Below are 16,545 nucleotides of genomic sequence, written 5' to 3' on the forward strand. Positions count from 1 at the left end.
TTAAAAAGTAATTATGAGTCCTATTAAGTATGAAAATACAACTTAAAATGCAGTTTACTATGAGCAACTCTCATTAAATTTAACAGCATTTGTGGAATTAAATCCTGTGCATGTTCAGATATGGGAACACTCTTTTATATTAGCATCTTTAAAAACCTGACAGAGTACTGGTTCCTGTAAAATCTCACAACAGCAAAGAACAAAAACGAAGAGGAGTTAACAGACATTTATAAGAATACTTTCTCTTTGCCTAACCCAATGTATTTTTTCTACCACGTAATCTACAGTATAATAAAAATCTTCCTTGAAATTAATCATCATAAGTTCAAGAGAAATATTAAAAAATTGTTTCCTGAATTCAGATACTGGCACAAAAAGCATTTCTCCTTTATTCATCTCCTAGTCAACTCACCCAATTACAAGGACGGAGTAAAAAGAGCCATATTAACATTTTGTTTTATCTCCTTCTGTTGAGCAGTGGGGCAGAGTAACAGAAAGCACACCAAGATGTCTCTCACAGTAGCTCCAAACTAAGTATTTCAAAAGATAATCTTTCTTCTTACTAGTCATTCATATCCTTTGAAACGGTGGCTAAAGCTTTATGAGCAGATTCCCTGATAATGCTACAAAATTTATTTAAAGTTTTAATTTTTCCTGGGCATTTCATGCTTCACTTCAAGGAGAAGCAGAAATACGTATTTAGTGCTGAAATGATACAGAGAAGTCCTGTGTGGTAGAATTTGGTGTTGGAAGCTATAAAGACCATACATACCTCTGAAGGTGCCTGAGCTGAACTTATGTAATAGATAAGAAATAATCTCATTTTGTCTTCTGGAGTTCCTGCTGCAGTGAAAAAAAATATTAAAAACTAGAATTGTAACTGTGCTGCTATGTTAATTGCTCTTCAGTAATAATATATACAGATATTCATACCTTTAGTTATGACAGTAATTGTTATCTATAACTGTGGCCTTATTCAGTGTATAAAATGGTAGAAAGACATTTAGCAATTTTATTAAAAGTTGGGTTAAACTGGCTCACTGTTTCTGAAAGTTTACTTACCCTTCCCCATTTTTGCCTGTAGAGAATGTTATTCTTCAACTAAGATAGTAAAGTTATGTAGTGGCGTTATGTCTTATTTTATGTGGGGGTTGCAAGCATTAGCAGGGAGTAGACCCATAAAAGAGGAGACTGAAGAAAAATCATAAAAGCCACAACACATTATTTTTTAGCTCTATGGTTGACTGTACTGAAACACCTGAGGGCTGCAAAGGCACTTATGGGAACTTTTGGTCAGGAAAAAATCCTGATTCTATCTTTCCTTCAGGAAGGATTTCACCTCCTGAATCATCTTTTGTCACACCATTTTTTGGAGAAAAAAAATGCTACAAATTCTTGGGAAGTACTATCAGTGCCAACTGAAATTGATCCCTGCAAGATCAAAACGATGATGTGGCCATCCCTGTTACTCGGCTACAACCCACAGCAGATTTTGAATGCCATCTATATTTTTCTAGAACACAATCACTGTTAGTAGAGACCATCATTTCAAATGAAGATTTCATAAGTACAACTTCTCAAAACGGACATTTCAAATTCATAATCCAACACTTCAGTAAAAAAGCTTGATATCTTTAGATATAGTACAATATTTAAAAAAACCCTGCACTTTCTTGTACTTTTGGGTAAGAAAAATGGTAATTTTTTCTGGGTCTTTGTTTTGGGTTTTTTCCCTGCCACTACGGAATGTGGATCATGGCAGCAGGGGATCATCTAATCTCATCTGCAACTTCTGTTTGTATGTCAGCATATATTTAGTTTGGCAGAAGTTAAGAGTAAGTGCTGTCATAATGAACATTTATGACTTGGTACAATTTTTTCTGGGAAATAAGTTTGATTAACCTTTACCAAATACCAGTAAGCCGGAAGATTAAGAAGAAACTTTGTATTATCTAAACCAAAAGCCAGTATTCATGGTAGACAACCACTTGGAGTTCACTCGGGTAAAAAAAAAAAGCGTTATTTCTAAAATTCTAATAAAATTCTAAACATACAGTGGAACTGACTGGTTTCTGTAACTGACGTGGAAACTTGGTTTCCAGCTTCCAGTTCACAGCTTGTTCCAGCACTTCGCTGATGGCTGCCTTTCGGTTTCAGCAGTGCTTCCCAGGCTGGGCCTATTGACCACGTCTGCAAAACTGTAAGGTTTGTGCTCACAGGGGTGTACATGCTCTCACTTATATATGACTGTAACTGATATTTTGTCTTGGTAAAAGAAAATAAATTTTTAAAAAAGATCTGTGATAGTACTGTGTACGCTTTATTAAATCTTAGGAAAACCACTTTGTTTGGCAAAAGTACTTTACTCTTGACTGATGCAAATCACAGCTGTGATAAACAGCTATAAGACTCAGGTCAGTTGCCTGTAAAACGTCCCCTATTTTTTTTCTAGGCCATGGTCTGTGACAGCACAGGGAGGCGGAATGATAAATGCTCTGAAGAAAACCTAACTTGGTAAACCTAGAACAGAATGATTTTATTTTCCAGTCAAAAACCAGCAGGCAGCCTTCAGTGCTACTGATTAACTACCATAGAATCACAGAATGGTTAGAGCTGGAAGGGACCTTAAAGATCATCTAGTTCCAACCCCCCTGCCATGGGCAGGGACACCTCCCACTAGAGCACGTTGCTCAAAGCCCCATCCAGCCTGGCCTTGAATACCTCCAGGGATGGGGCCTCCACAACTTCCCTGGGCAACCTGTTCCAGTGACTCACCACCCTCACAGGAAAGAATTCCTTCCTAGTATCTAAGCTAAATCTCCCCTCTTTCAATTTAAAACCACTACCCCTTGTCCTGTCACTACATTCCCTGATAAAGAGTCCCTCCCCACCAGAGCAAAGCAAAACCAGTAACTCCCAGTTTATCACTGCTCCAGGATACAATAATAACCATGGCACTGGGAGGCACGAACAGTCCTGAGTGGTAGATTGGTACAACATAGCAAGAAATGGGAGGCTGAAGCCTGAAGCTGTGGTCAGGTCTAACTGCTTTTGCAAAGATTCCTGCGGATACCACTGTCCACAAGGCAAGTCACTCCATGGCTAACGCAAACAAGAAGCTCACCACTGGAAGCACTGGAAGACTTGATGCATTATTGCTTCAGAAGGTTTTCTGCTGGGATCTCTCAGTGAATCCCACAATAGGAAGCTGGCCAGTTTCACCAGAGAGCATGCCCGGAAGTAACTGCCCTGATTTAACTTAAATCCCTTTGTTACACACACTTACCTTAAACCTAGGCAATGCACAGGAAATGCTGAGGTGCTGCTGCAAGACCTTTTGCCCCACACAAGGTTGTGCGCCACGTCCACAACCCCTTGATCTAATCAAATTCTATGGAATGCCCTTTCTCCTTCTGTTTGTGAGGGATGTGCGCGTTATAAAACACACAGTAGGATTTTAAAGAATCCATATTGTTCAGACCACACAGTTCCATGCTATACTAATAAATACTGGAGAAGTTAAAATATTTTGACCTTCAGAAACGAGGAATGAGGAAAGGATTTTAGTGGAGCTGCAAAAGTTGCCAATATTTTGGATATTACTCAACCAAAATACTAAACTCTCTAGACATAAAAAGCTGTTTTCTTCACGAGGCTTGCACAGCTTGCACAAAAGCTCTTTACCAACCCTGAAGTCCCAGCAGATACAGATTTATTGTATATCTTAACAAATTTTATACCAAGTTCAGATTTAAAGTACTCACCATCTGGGTCAGAAATCACGTCCAGAAGAGATTTATCCAGAGTGGATTTGCTCATTATTTTTTCCTCATATTCAAAGTACACATCCAGCTTTCGACTCTGTTTAAAAGTAAGTACTAGGGTTAACATCTTAACACTATGAAAGGATATTTATTTCCTCTTTAAAAAGGCATATAGTTTTAGTTATCAAGACTGTTTTTAAAAATTTATTTTGAAATAAATTATTAGTAAAAAAACCCTAATGCTTCCATTATAATACGCTTTTATTAACTCTTAGAAAATTGATGCTTCTGTAATTCTCATATTAAAAGAGAAAGTGCAAGTTAGGAAGGGATGTCTGACATGCAAATATTAAACTGGAAGAGGAGCTTTGTTTTCCACTGGTGTTGCCATAGCTGAAAACTACGTGCCATCAGACATAGTGTTACACTGTAATAGGAAAAATTAACATTCAAGTGAATATTATGTCAAGTTTATGCTGAACCTCAAGTCTCCCAGTCAAAAAGGCAATTACTCAATGCAGATACATGTGGGAAATTCCTAAATATACTAAGGCAGAATCCCAGAGAAAAGCAGGAAACTCTCATCTTGGGCTGGTACTGAAATAACTGCCTCAAATCAAAGGCTTGCAACATCTCACTCACACCAAAGATGGGGGACTCCATAATTAGGTTATCTTGCTAACACTGGAAAAGAAGTCTCGTTATACAATGACACGAGTAGATCAAGTTGTGAAAATCTTTTTTTAGGGAGGATGGCACAGGAACTGCACAAAATTAAGGAGGCAGAAGCTGTACGGGAGACATCCCGTGGGCATGCAAGGAGAGCACTGCAAGGCAGCCGCACAAACAGCCCAGCCTGGCGCGTCTCCACCGTCCTGTCATCAACCTACAATCTAGAGACAGAAAAGCGCATTCCAAAACTTATTTTTAAAACTTCTGTTACATCACAGATCACTAAAAGCATTTGAACATTAAAATGTACCATCACAACAAATGTTAAAACTACTCAGCTTACAAAACCTTTATATCCAGTAACTAAATCCTGGTGTTTGGACACATTTGACTACGTAGGGGCTCAGAGAGGAGACCGGCGCAGTGGATCTCCATCTCCTCGCCTTGGAAGTGTTTCAGCTCCACATCACTCCCGCTGGGAGACTGAAATGATACTGCCAGAGTGATGCAAGAGTCACTGGGGCTTTTATTGGGTTAAGAGTCAGGAAATTTTGTCTGATAATGCCGAGGGGTGCAAAGCTGCTCTGCCACCTTCTAACCCAGAGCAGTGGTGGTTGTAACGACAGAAACACAAAACCTTTGAAAGCTGGGTTTTCATATGGTTTTGAATCCTACTAGAAATAGTCCTGAGATCAAAAATAAGGAAATGGAATTTTTAAAATTTATTTCACACACTTCCAAAGAAAGGGAAAAAAGAAAAAAAAGAAAAAAAAAAAAAAGAAAATGTACTTCAGTACTTCTCCATCCTAAGGATATTAGGATATTTTACCTTCTGAGTATTACAAGTTCATCAAAAAAGAGTTGGAGATGAGAATACAAAATAAAAGGAGAGGTAAATCAGAAGAATATTTTAATATTGAAAGCCTTTGGCAATCAGCGTATGCAGGTAGCCACTTGCTTCCCAGTATTATTTATACAACACTTCTAGTTCTCATTCACTGACTACTGAACTCATTAGCATAGCAACTTAATTTAAAGCCTTTGTGGAAGCTTATACTTACAGCTTATAAAGTAAATTACCATGCAGTGTTCTCAAAAAATGACCAGATGCTACTTCTAGGGGCAGAAAGATGTCTTCTGTTATTTCTCGCAATGACTACAGCTACACATCAGGTGCATGAAGTGACCAAAAAAAACATTAAAGAGCCAGCTTTCAAGCTCTATTTATCCTGAGCTCATGTTAAGAGAGTAGCCACAGCCAAATTTTGGTAGTGATGCTACTGTAAAATCTTGGACTAATCCCGTATTTAGTCAAAAGTGATTATCAGTGCTTAAGCTATACTAGTTTAAAGTCTGAATAAAACTACCTACCGGCCTTCTTCCAAGGCCTTGCTTCAGATGGAATTTGCTTTCACTTGCTTTTTGTGTTTTAACTACGTTTGTATCTCCTTACACGGAGCTAAATTCAATGTTTTTAAGTTTAAAATATTCTTCCCAGACAAAAGGCATCCAACAAACAAGGATTGTCTTTAAATCTGGAAAATTCATCTTATGAAACTAAATATGTTATTGTTGAATTTGGCAATGCCCATATTATCTTAGCTGGTGATCTGTTTAAGACAAATTTACTTAGAAGGCATGTAAAAAAGTACAACATTAAAAAAAAATACTAATTCAAGGTATTTGTTTACAGATCAAATTTTAAATAGAAGTATATAATTCAAACATAAGATACTTTCAACTGAAAGAAGAGATTTACAGTCGTTAACTTATTTGGAGCACAAACTAGATAAAATTCTTCTCAGCTCTCTTGCAACTTTATGACTGTTTGGCTAAGACCACAAAAGAAAACAGAGTATCTGCAGTAAAGAAAACCCACTGGTTGCATATATTTGCTTTCCTTTGAGCCTAAACTGAAATATTAATGGTCCACGTACACTCATTCACTTCAAAAATTTTGGATGATTATTTTTTAAATGTGAACTTAGAGCTCTTTGGGAAAAAACAAACAAACAAACAAACTGAAAATCCTAAAACTTCAGATCCTTTATTTCTATCCGCAACAGGGAAATCAGAGGGAAGCAGCAATATAAAATTTTCAATACTCTCTTCTTGATGTGACATAAACACAAAATAAAGAAATGGATCAACGTGGTTAGTCTACTTAGCTGCTTCTTCACTAGGTAACTACCCAGGTTACTAACAAAGATGCCAAATACGGCAGTATTTTTCTTATACTGGTTTGCTAGGAATTAGACAGACACCTAATCAAATTTCAGGTGGATTACTGAATAGCCTTAAACACTACTAGTTACCTTTTGACAGATTTCCCAGATATGCCACATCAATGAGACAGTAATTTCCGAAGAGCCAACTTGTCTATGAAGTGCTGATAAGAAGCAGATGTCCCATTTAATTTAAGAAAGTGCAATTTTGTTCGCTCAGTGGCAAACTCACAGACATGCCAAGAGGAAAAGCTGGGGAATGGGAGCTAAACAATCCTGCAGGGTCAATAAAAAAAGACAGCAAGGTTCTTACGGGTGCCAAACTGGCAAGCAAATTGAAGAAAAATAATAATAAAAACCAATAGTAAGATCAAGATGCATTTACATTTGCAGTTATTCCCTTTCTGACTCCTGCTCCTGACTTCCTAATATGACATCTTACTCCACACCAACACCGTTCAGGAGACCTTTCTGGCTGCCAATTCAGGGACAGGATCTGTATTGCAGTTAAAGTGCGACACTTCAAGCTTGATTTGTCTATTTTTAAAAAGCATTTGTGAAAGCTTTCAACTTCACATTTTTAGAAACAGGCTGGCTGTAACCCAAAACTTATGTTAGGGAAAATTAGTGAAGTGCACGGGAATCTCTACCTGAGCACTGCACTCCAAAGCAAACACAAAATTTCTTTTTTAAGCAGAGAAGTAGAAGCAGGACCCACTGAAACCTCTTAGTGGGCCATTTTTGTAAGGACTTGTTGGGGACTCTCATATCGTCTTTACAGAAGTTCTTCCTTTTAGAGAGAGAGAGAACATGCAGAAGAGAAATGATATTTTTAAAGCAATTAGTGGGACAAATATCTCAAAGATACTGACCACAGCCCCCAGAATGAGTGAGGCTGGCCAGGGAATTACGATATGCTCCCACCAAGAGGAAGAGTAACTCTGGGAGAAGGCTGAAAGTGGCAGCTACAGCCAGTTTCCTTCAACTGAACTGTACAGAATGGTGCCAGAAAGGTCACTGTAACTGAACTCAGAAAAAGCTGTTGTTTACTGGAAAGTTACTCAATTATCAGTTCTGAACTACAGGAAAAGAGCCTGGACCACTGTGACATATATTCTTCACAAACACATACTGTTTCTGTTCACACGGTAAGACAAAAATGTGACCTCATTTCAAGCACAGCAGTTAAAATAGTGTAATTCCTTTACAAAATATTAATTTTATAATCTCGAAAGCTACTTGCAATCCCAAAAAATGGAGTCATTCAAAGTATCAGGCCTCAAGATCAAGCAAAATCAGAGACACATGGTAAGAAAATTATGTAGGAATTAAAAAAACAACCCTAAACCAAACAAATGTAAGTAATCAAGATAAAAAATAACCATAGAAACCTGCCACTTAAGTTCCTACATACAGAATTCCAGCAAGATGTTACCTAATTTACCCCCTCTCCAATTAATCATTTTAGAAAAGTGTATGTGTACGCCCATTTATATGATGTGATGTACCATACTCCAGTAATGCCAGTATTCCCATTAGAATGGCATGGCAAGATAAGCACTACCTGCAGCTCTAACGCAGCTGGGAAGCTCTCCCTAATTCTAGTCCTGGAGCCCTTATCTGTTGGGTTCTTCAGCCACTGGCTTCTTCCGAGGAAAAACAGTCAATGCAAAACAAGGATGTATTTGTTCTAAGCACTGACAATAAATCCTTGATTGTTCACTTCATGAAAAAAAGTGATGCATTCTTTCCATTATTTCACTAAACACTTAGATATGCCAGAAAACTGTCAGGACCCCTAAGTATGTGATTAATTTCTGGTTTCCTCTTGCTGTGTCTTAGAAAATGATCCAAAAGAATGTGGAAAGCAGCTGTAAACTGACCACTAAATTATGACCACAAGAAAAATCAAATTCACTTAGTATATCTAAACCAGGTCTAGTAGCATTCTTTGCACTGAAAAAACGCTCAAATACTTAATGCAGTAAAAAAACCCCACCATAATGGACAATGCAAACAATCTATTTTAAAGTATAAATGTGCTTCCAGAGTATTTTAGAAGCAAAAATAGAGTAACCTGGAAAAAAACACGATGTCTCACTAGCTCCTCACGACCTGGGCACTTGCCAAAATAATTCTCTTATCCTAATCCAGTTTTATTATTTAACTGCATTCACCACAGCCTCAAGGTGCTATAAGAGTTTCTTTAATAAGTACTGTCTGAGATATTGCCCTTTTTGGGAGTATTTTTGAGAATCCATTAGGTAACATAACATCCTGCACGTTAAAATCCCACAGCTTGAGATAGAAAGATACTTTTTGTAATACTGGAGAGTGAAAAGAGGGGAAAAAATGAACAGGACAAAGCAGTTTGAAGAAACTTTACATTCATTCAGGAAAAGGCTTTAGCGTAGGTAAATTACAACAGAAAAAAAAACGTGCTTCTGTGTTAGTTTGAGCTTAGGACAGTTTCCTAAGTATTTGGAGATGAAGGAGGCAATTCTTTCCAAATCAGAAGAAAATATGATAGTGATGCACCTATATATTGAAGACACTGCATGCCCATCTGTCTCTCTATCTTCTTTGACAGCTATACAATAAGAACATAAGGAGCCCGAGCCCTTTGCAATACCAGAATTAAGAATCATTTATGGAGAAATGGCTCTCAGCTCCTTGGGAACTTTCCAAGAGCAGGCTCCTTGCCAGAGGAGGGAGCGGAAGGGCTGGGAGGGTGCTGTCACACAAGGACCCTAAGGTAATTCCTGGTAATTCCTGCCACCTCCAGGTACAGAAAAGTGTGTCACTATCACCTGAGGGACAACGAACAAGTGCATCTAACTCCATTCCATCACCAAAACCTGGTGTTATTGCCATTCCACATCCTGCTCTGAAACCTGGCTTCCATCCAGCAAACAATATATAAAATACTACTGTTCTAGGCCTGCCATTACCATCTCAGTATCTTTCTTAGAAAAGTAAATTTATAGACAAGGCATCAAATAAAACATTGACGTCGTCAACTTCTATTTTTTTCCAGTGGTATTAATGTATTGCTTTTAAATTGCCAGATATGAAAACTGACATGCCTAATACTGCAAAAGCACATAAACCAGCCCCTACTGTAATGAGGCAAACATAGAGACATATTTGCATCCCTTCCCCAACTTTATAAGTATGTAAAATTAATTTATTCATTAAAATTCAAAATGAATCCTTTGTTCCTTTTTATACTTAGTTAAAAAAAAAAAATCAGTAGCAGTAATAACTGAGGACAGATCTTATGCGCTTTGCAAATGTAAAAGTTAGTGTCAAAACACATTACCTTCCATGAGTCACAAATAGCATGGGGTAAAATTTTTTAACTATTGATTTTCAGGGAGGCTTGGTGCTTGAATCACTTTCAAAACCAGAATTCCATTGTCTCTGAAAGCCCCATCTATAATTTCTGTTCTCATAATGTGAAAACAGATCCATCTGCCAAGTTATCCCAGCAGTAACCATGGTCTTTACTTGATACTGAAACTGCAAGTTCTGAGACAAGAGCAGCAGACTTGAACAGAAAGGAGGACAAGCGTCCTTCTGAAGTGCTTCAAATATGCACAAGACATCTAACACACACCCTGCTGGAAAGACCAGTTTAGCAACTTGCATCATAATTGCCACACCTCTGGGTATTTTTGTTGGTGAACAGTAAACAGTACCCTTCTGATAAACACATACAGGACAGAAAAATACTTATACCAGCGTCGTAACTTGCCATGACACATCTCTAAAGTAAATTAAACACTTCCATCATAAACTTGTTTTAGAAAGACTTCAACCCACAATAAGGCTGTGGCCATCATAAAAAAAAAAGAAAAAATAATCAGAGTATACTAGTAAATTCTGATAAGAAAAATTTAGTATGTTTACTTCAGTTTCCATGCAGAGGCATTCAATCTTCATTCCCTCTCACCCTTCAACACTAGGTAATGTTAGACAGAGATTTCTGTACAAGGTAGCACACTGAGAGGGCTCACTTTCCCACCTCACTTCACCTGCTCAAATTTATTTCTTGAGGTAAAGAACACACTGAGAGAAAACTGAAGCTAGAGAGCAATCATACCTTTATATGCTCCAAAACGGCTGTTGCAACATTTGTGTGAAGATCAATCAGCCTCTTCTTTTCCAGAAGTTCTGGAAGAGAGCTGAAGAGATTAAATACAAACTAACCTGCTGAGTTGCACAACTAGTTGAATTGTGTTGTATACAGCTGGTACAAAAATTTAGAGAATCGTAGAACAGTTTGGGCTGGAAGGGACCTTTAAAAATTATTAAAATCTAAAATTATAGAACACTGTAATTTTTTAGTTCCAATCCTACTAAGTATAGATGTAATGATTCTCATAAAAGAAGGACGTGATCCACACGTAATGTAGTAAAACAGGTTTTTACCTTGACTAGCACAGTATACACACCATGTGGGTAATTTAATATTCCTATTGAAAGCTTGTGGTCAACAACAGGTGTATGTCCTGCTTACCTAAACAAATAATCTACTAGAATTATGGCTTACATAAGCAACATTTAGTTCATGCCTGATACATATAGAAGTGTCAGTATCTGCCAATTAATAATAATCTGCCAAATAGTACCAAATAATGTCAAATAATTATCAAGTAATAATAATATCTGTCAAAGAAACACAGAACCTCTGGATGTCCCGGAATTTGTCAGAGGTGCTTCTGCACAGAGCACAATTCTCTATGCAGGATTCACAATTGATATCTTTTCTTTTGTGAAATGGGAAACTGAACGGTTAAGTCTACTTTGTAGAAAATCTGTTATTTAAGGTGTTGTGATCAACACGATTTTCACTGCAGGCACTTGGGCATCACCTGTATAAAAGACTGCTCAGGGTCTATACACTTTCACATCCAAAAACAACAGTCAACGTTTGAACAGTCAATGTCTTACTCAATTTAATAACAAGCTGATAAGAAGGCACTTAATGAAACTGACTGTGTCCCCCAAAGTACCATGAGGTTAAACAACCATACTTTCCTTCCTCCTTTAAGCACTTATAAAATACGTTATCTAAGATGATTGGCCGTTAAAGACCTTACAGCTCCAAGGTGATTAGTACTGCCTTTGGAAAAGACTGCATTTTAAAAAAAAGGAACAAACAAAAAAAAAGACAGGAGATCCTCTATGTTAAAATCTCTAGTTTTTAATTACTAATAGATGTTCCAAAGTTTTCTAGAAATTGTAAAGCCTAAGACAACTCTGAAGGTATGTTCTTCCTGCTAGCAGATGTTGGACAGCAAACCAGCAAAGCCTAGTTTAATTCTTCCAGCAGAAATTTGACTAAATGGAAGATCTTAATGATATTTGGACTTCTCAGCATAACCCTAAAGATTAAAGCTGAAACATAACTGTTATACATTTTTCTGAAGAGGGACAAGATTTTCCTTAATAATGCCAGATTACAGAAAACAGTACTATAGAGGCTAACCGAACAGAAAAACTTCCTGATGAAGCTCTAGTTGTATGATTTTAATTTGTTTTGCTATCAGTTTAAAGCTTTTGATGCTTGTCACTTTCATATCTTGTTGCCTTAATCTGAAAATCAGTATCTCAAGAAGCACAAAACTTTAAAACTTTGTAGGGGGAGCTTGGAAACATCTGCTCGCTCTTTTGTAACTGTCTGCTCCATGACACATCCTTTGTAATTCCAATCAAATTTTAACCAGGGTACAGCATACAAAGCAACTTTGGAAACTCACAGAGACAACAACCTAATGCAGACACATGCTGGATTTCACAGGAGACTGGGCACGTCACCCCATCTAGAATAATTATCGCTCCTTCCTCCTTCTGATTGGTGTCTTAGCAAAAGGCATCAAACTGAACATCTCCCTTCTCCAAAGCATCAGGGGAATGAAAAACAGATTTATAATGAGGAACAAGTTCAAATCTCAGACTTTCAGTGTCATCCATGGTGGCTTCGTCTCCAAAACCAGGAGACTAAATTTCCCATGCGGAGTTCTTAATGACTATGATCTTGCCAACAGATGTTACAGTAACTACATTAGTCAAGATGTAATTAATTACACACTGTGCAAAGCAAGCAGATGCTTCAGGAAGTGGATTTTGCTGATTTTTTTTTAAGGAAGGAATGCAGAGGTAGGTAGCTGGGTTTTTCTGGCAGAAGGCTGTAAGCAAACCGATGCTGAACTCGGGTTACTCAGCCTTCCTGAGGAAACACTCCAAAGCCACACGAACAGGGCTCACACACACATGCCCTGGAAGTTACATGTGCAAATACTTGTCTAGGACATTGCATTAAACTTTACCAGAATTATAAAGCATTTAAACTCTACTGTTGATCTAAATAGCCTACTTTTAAAGCTACTTATTTCAAAGGATATTAAAAGTGAAATGACAGAAAGAATTACAAATGGTTCCAAATTAATTAACAATAATGCATAATTGGCTACTTACCTGACAGCTGAAGTCAGCTTCGCTGTATTATCAGAAAGCATACTTATTGCTCCTTCATCCTCCCCTTCTATACCCTACGTTTTGGAAAGAGGAATAAAAATAGTCATATTAAATACAAAATTCGCACATGCAAATACAGTCAGTAAATTTAGAAACTATTTTCTCATAATGGTATTAACACCTGGATTGTGTTTTACAGTTATTATGGAAGTTACATAAATGCAACACCAATAAACACAAGAAATTGAACCTTTCCATGAAATACAGTACTTCTAGTCCTACTTTTAAGATTTTATTATGCCTAAAATTCAGCACATGCTGATAATTTTTGTGTGGGGGTTGACAGAGTGGGCTAAGCATCTCTACAAGTCTATTATGTTTTACATAAAGCACATACAGGTAATAAAACTTACCATGATACCTTTAAGTCTTTTGACTTCATCTTCTTGGGCTCTGTAGGACTCCAGCTCTTGTTGAACAGACTCAGCTACCTCTGGAAAAGGACTGATGCAATACTCTGCATTAGGCTCAGTTAAATCAACAAATTGAAACACTAGGACCAGACAGGTTGTGTGATCAAGATGATCATGAAAACATTTTCAAAAATGTCAATACACAAATGACACAGCAGTATCAACTCAGTGAAAATAATGACATCTTACTGGAGGTTTACTTAAGCTTTCTAAGATATATTCACTGCTTTCAAAATTTTTATATAATTTTGATAAGAACAATTCTGTGCTCTGTAACAAAAAGCTAATATACAATTAATTATGACAATTAATATTGACAATGATCATTCATTTAAAAAAAAAAAACACCAAAATTCAAAAATATTTTCAAAGAAGCTTAAAAATAGAACTACCACAATATGAACAATACTTAGAATTTATATTGACTAAATTAATATAAACTTTGTACCTATACAACTTACCTGCCCTTATGCTTTTGCCAGAATTTATCCGATGCGGTTAAATCATAGGACTTCTTATTTTTTTTCTTAGGTCTAGCACCTGCTGGAGAGCTTTCTGTTCCTGCTGATTCTTCCAAGTTAACTCTATTCAAATGGAAATCCTAAAAAAAAAAAAAAAAAAAAAAAAAAAAAAGGAATCTTATGAAAATATTTGGCAGTTTGTAATTATTTATTTTGTCTTTTATACTCAACCAATTCTAACACAGCTATTAGAATTTCCTAAGAGGGCAGGAAACAGTTCACTAACCAACTAGATAATAACATCAGCAATGTAAGAACTCCAACATAACTCACTCTTATTGAAAAAAACACCAAACAAAGCAACAAACGGTAAACAAAGACATCTGATTATCTCACATGCAAGCAATCTCCTGACACTGACCTCTGAACATTGCTTTCTGTATGGAAAATAAAATATTTAGCAATAACTGAGATCTAACACCTGACCCCAACTTTACAGTAACAAAAGTTTCTGTGTTGCAGACAAAAAAGGTTTCTAAGGGTGAATTTCACTTACACAACTACAGCAAATGTATCAAAGCTGCAAAGAAGCTCATGACCCCAGCAACGGGACTATCCACTGTGAGGACTATTTAGCTAAACCTTCACAGCTCTTTCCTTCTATTCTGAAACACTAGTGAAACAGTGAGTGCATGACAAAGCCACAGCTTGCAACAAAGCTGCTATTTCTCCGTACAGCTTTTCTTCTCCCACAGATGCATGAACCTAGAAACTACATCTTTTTGCTGGATGAGGCAGTTATGTCACATAATATGTTAGCACACTGCTCCCTGGACATCTTCTGCTTCTTTCCTCCCATTAATTTTGCCAAAGACAACTCTGCACCACACACATTCCCTCTGGTTTTCAACAAAGATTAACAAGTACCCCACTTGCTGACTTCATTCTAATCCTTTTCATAAACATTTAAAATTTCAAAGCTGCTCTTTGCTTGGCAAATAATGATAGAGAGTGTCAAATCTTCAATTATACAGAATCTGTCATTAATCTTTTAGAATAGATATTTTTTCCAGAAATAAAACTCCATTATGTTCATTACAGTACACAGAACTAGATCACTCTAAGTGAAATTGTCAAATAAAATTTTTAAATGTTTCTAGTTATCCCTTGGCAGAGTTCACACTTGAATGAAATACTTAATGAAATACTATCAATGATCCATGCAGAATAGCAACAAAACCAAGCAGCTACTCAGAGGAGGAAGCACACACAGTCAACGAGCACAAACCTTATCTTATAAGACATGCTTAATGTTTCAGAAAAAAAAAAAGTTTTTTTTTCAAATACATATGTTCAATAGAAACTTATAGGAAAAAAATCATTTGACAGGAAATTCAGCTATAATTTTTAATGCAGATCTATGTTTTGGCTCAATTTAACTCACAGGTGACCTGAGTTTCCAAGTTAGTTTTGGCATTTACAAGGAGCTTTACCAAAATTATTCTTATTCACCAGTGGTCCTTCTTTACCTCCCCATTTTTGGTTTATAAGGCTTTCTATGGATGCCTCCCATTTTTCTGTATCCACTCCTGAAATAGTAATCTCTTCATACAAGTCTGCTTATGTGTAGAAACACACCATTATCATCTTAACAGATGGAGCACACAACTTTGTGGCTCGGTTGAGCATTGCACAGAATTCCTGGACTACAGTAACTGAGAGCTTAAATGGAAAACAATTTAAAAGTACAGTTTATATAATCATCACCTTAGTTGCACTTTCAAGGTTACAATTTATGGCCTTTTAAATGACTACCATGGATAATTCACGAAATATTATGCTCAGTATGTGAAGAACCCGGCATGCTTGCCTTTAAGCAGAGTAGCTTGATTGGTTTTGAAATTAAACTTTTGCCTTTGACATGGAATCACGGGCCACCTGGTTACAATTTCACTAGACAAATTCATAATCCTATCAACTCAGTCAAGAATTAGATGCAACATTTAACAGGTTGTTCCAGAGAAACTACTGAAGCCTGATGCACTACAGATAAATATCCAAGGATCCTCAAATCATTCTTCTAGTGTTATTTCAATACCTCTCTACATTTGTAGCACTAGTTGTCCTCAGCTTCCACTACATCTTTGATCCCCCTGGATCCTGATGCACCAAAACCCTACCCCAGCACATGCCCGAGGCCACCGACATTGCCTTCCCTACCTGACAGCTGAGCAGGAGGCAAACACCTGGAGCTTCACAGGGGTTTACGACCTTGTAAGTGAGCATTTGCTGATTGGATGGCAGGTAACGAACTCAAGTGCCTGCAGACCTTGTGCAATATTATTTACACCTGTGAGCATTCTAATTCGAGTTTCTACACCTTGCCCTTTCACCGATTTTCAAACCTAAACCTGTAGAAATTCAGTACTTCTATTTGCAACTCTCTAGCCAGTTCAACAGGTATTGG

General features: G+C 37.1%; 1 protein-coding gene across 3 annotated transcripts in view; it reads right to left on the bottom strand.

Annotated features, from left to right (window-relative positions):
• Window positions 1–16,545, bottom strand: part of SCFD1 (sec1 family domain containing 1) — a 46,226-nt gene that overhangs the window by 16,245 nt on the left and 13,436 nt on the right. For 2 of the 3 annotated variants that reach the window (XM_014941944.1, XM_014941946.1), the window contains exons 10-15: window positions 14,079–14,218; window positions 13,558–13,648; window positions 13,145–13,218; window positions 10,767–10,848; window positions 3,765–3,861; window positions 773–843 (exon numbers count right to left, since the gene is read on the bottom strand). In XM_014941944.1, coding sequence (XP_014797430.1) covers window positions 773–843; window positions 3,765–3,861; window positions 10,767–10,848; window positions 13,145–13,218; window positions 13,558–13,648; window positions 14,079–14,218 — 555 coding nt within the window. The remainder of the gene's footprint in view (window positions 1–772; window positions 844–3,764; window positions 3,862–10,766; window positions 10,849–13,144; window positions 13,219–13,557; window positions 13,649–14,078; window positions 14,219–16,545) is intronic. The other variant, XM_014941945.1, reaches the window with a different exon arrangement.

Source organism: Calidris pugnax, unplaced genomic scaffold (genome assembly GCF_001431845.1).
Source record: "Calidris pugnax isolate Ruff unplaced genomic scaffold, ASM143184v1 scaffold56, whole genome shotgun sequence".
In the NCBI taxonomy this organism is placed as follows: Eukaryota; Metazoa; Chordata; class Aves; order Charadriiformes; family Scolopacidae; genus Calidris; species Calidris pugnax.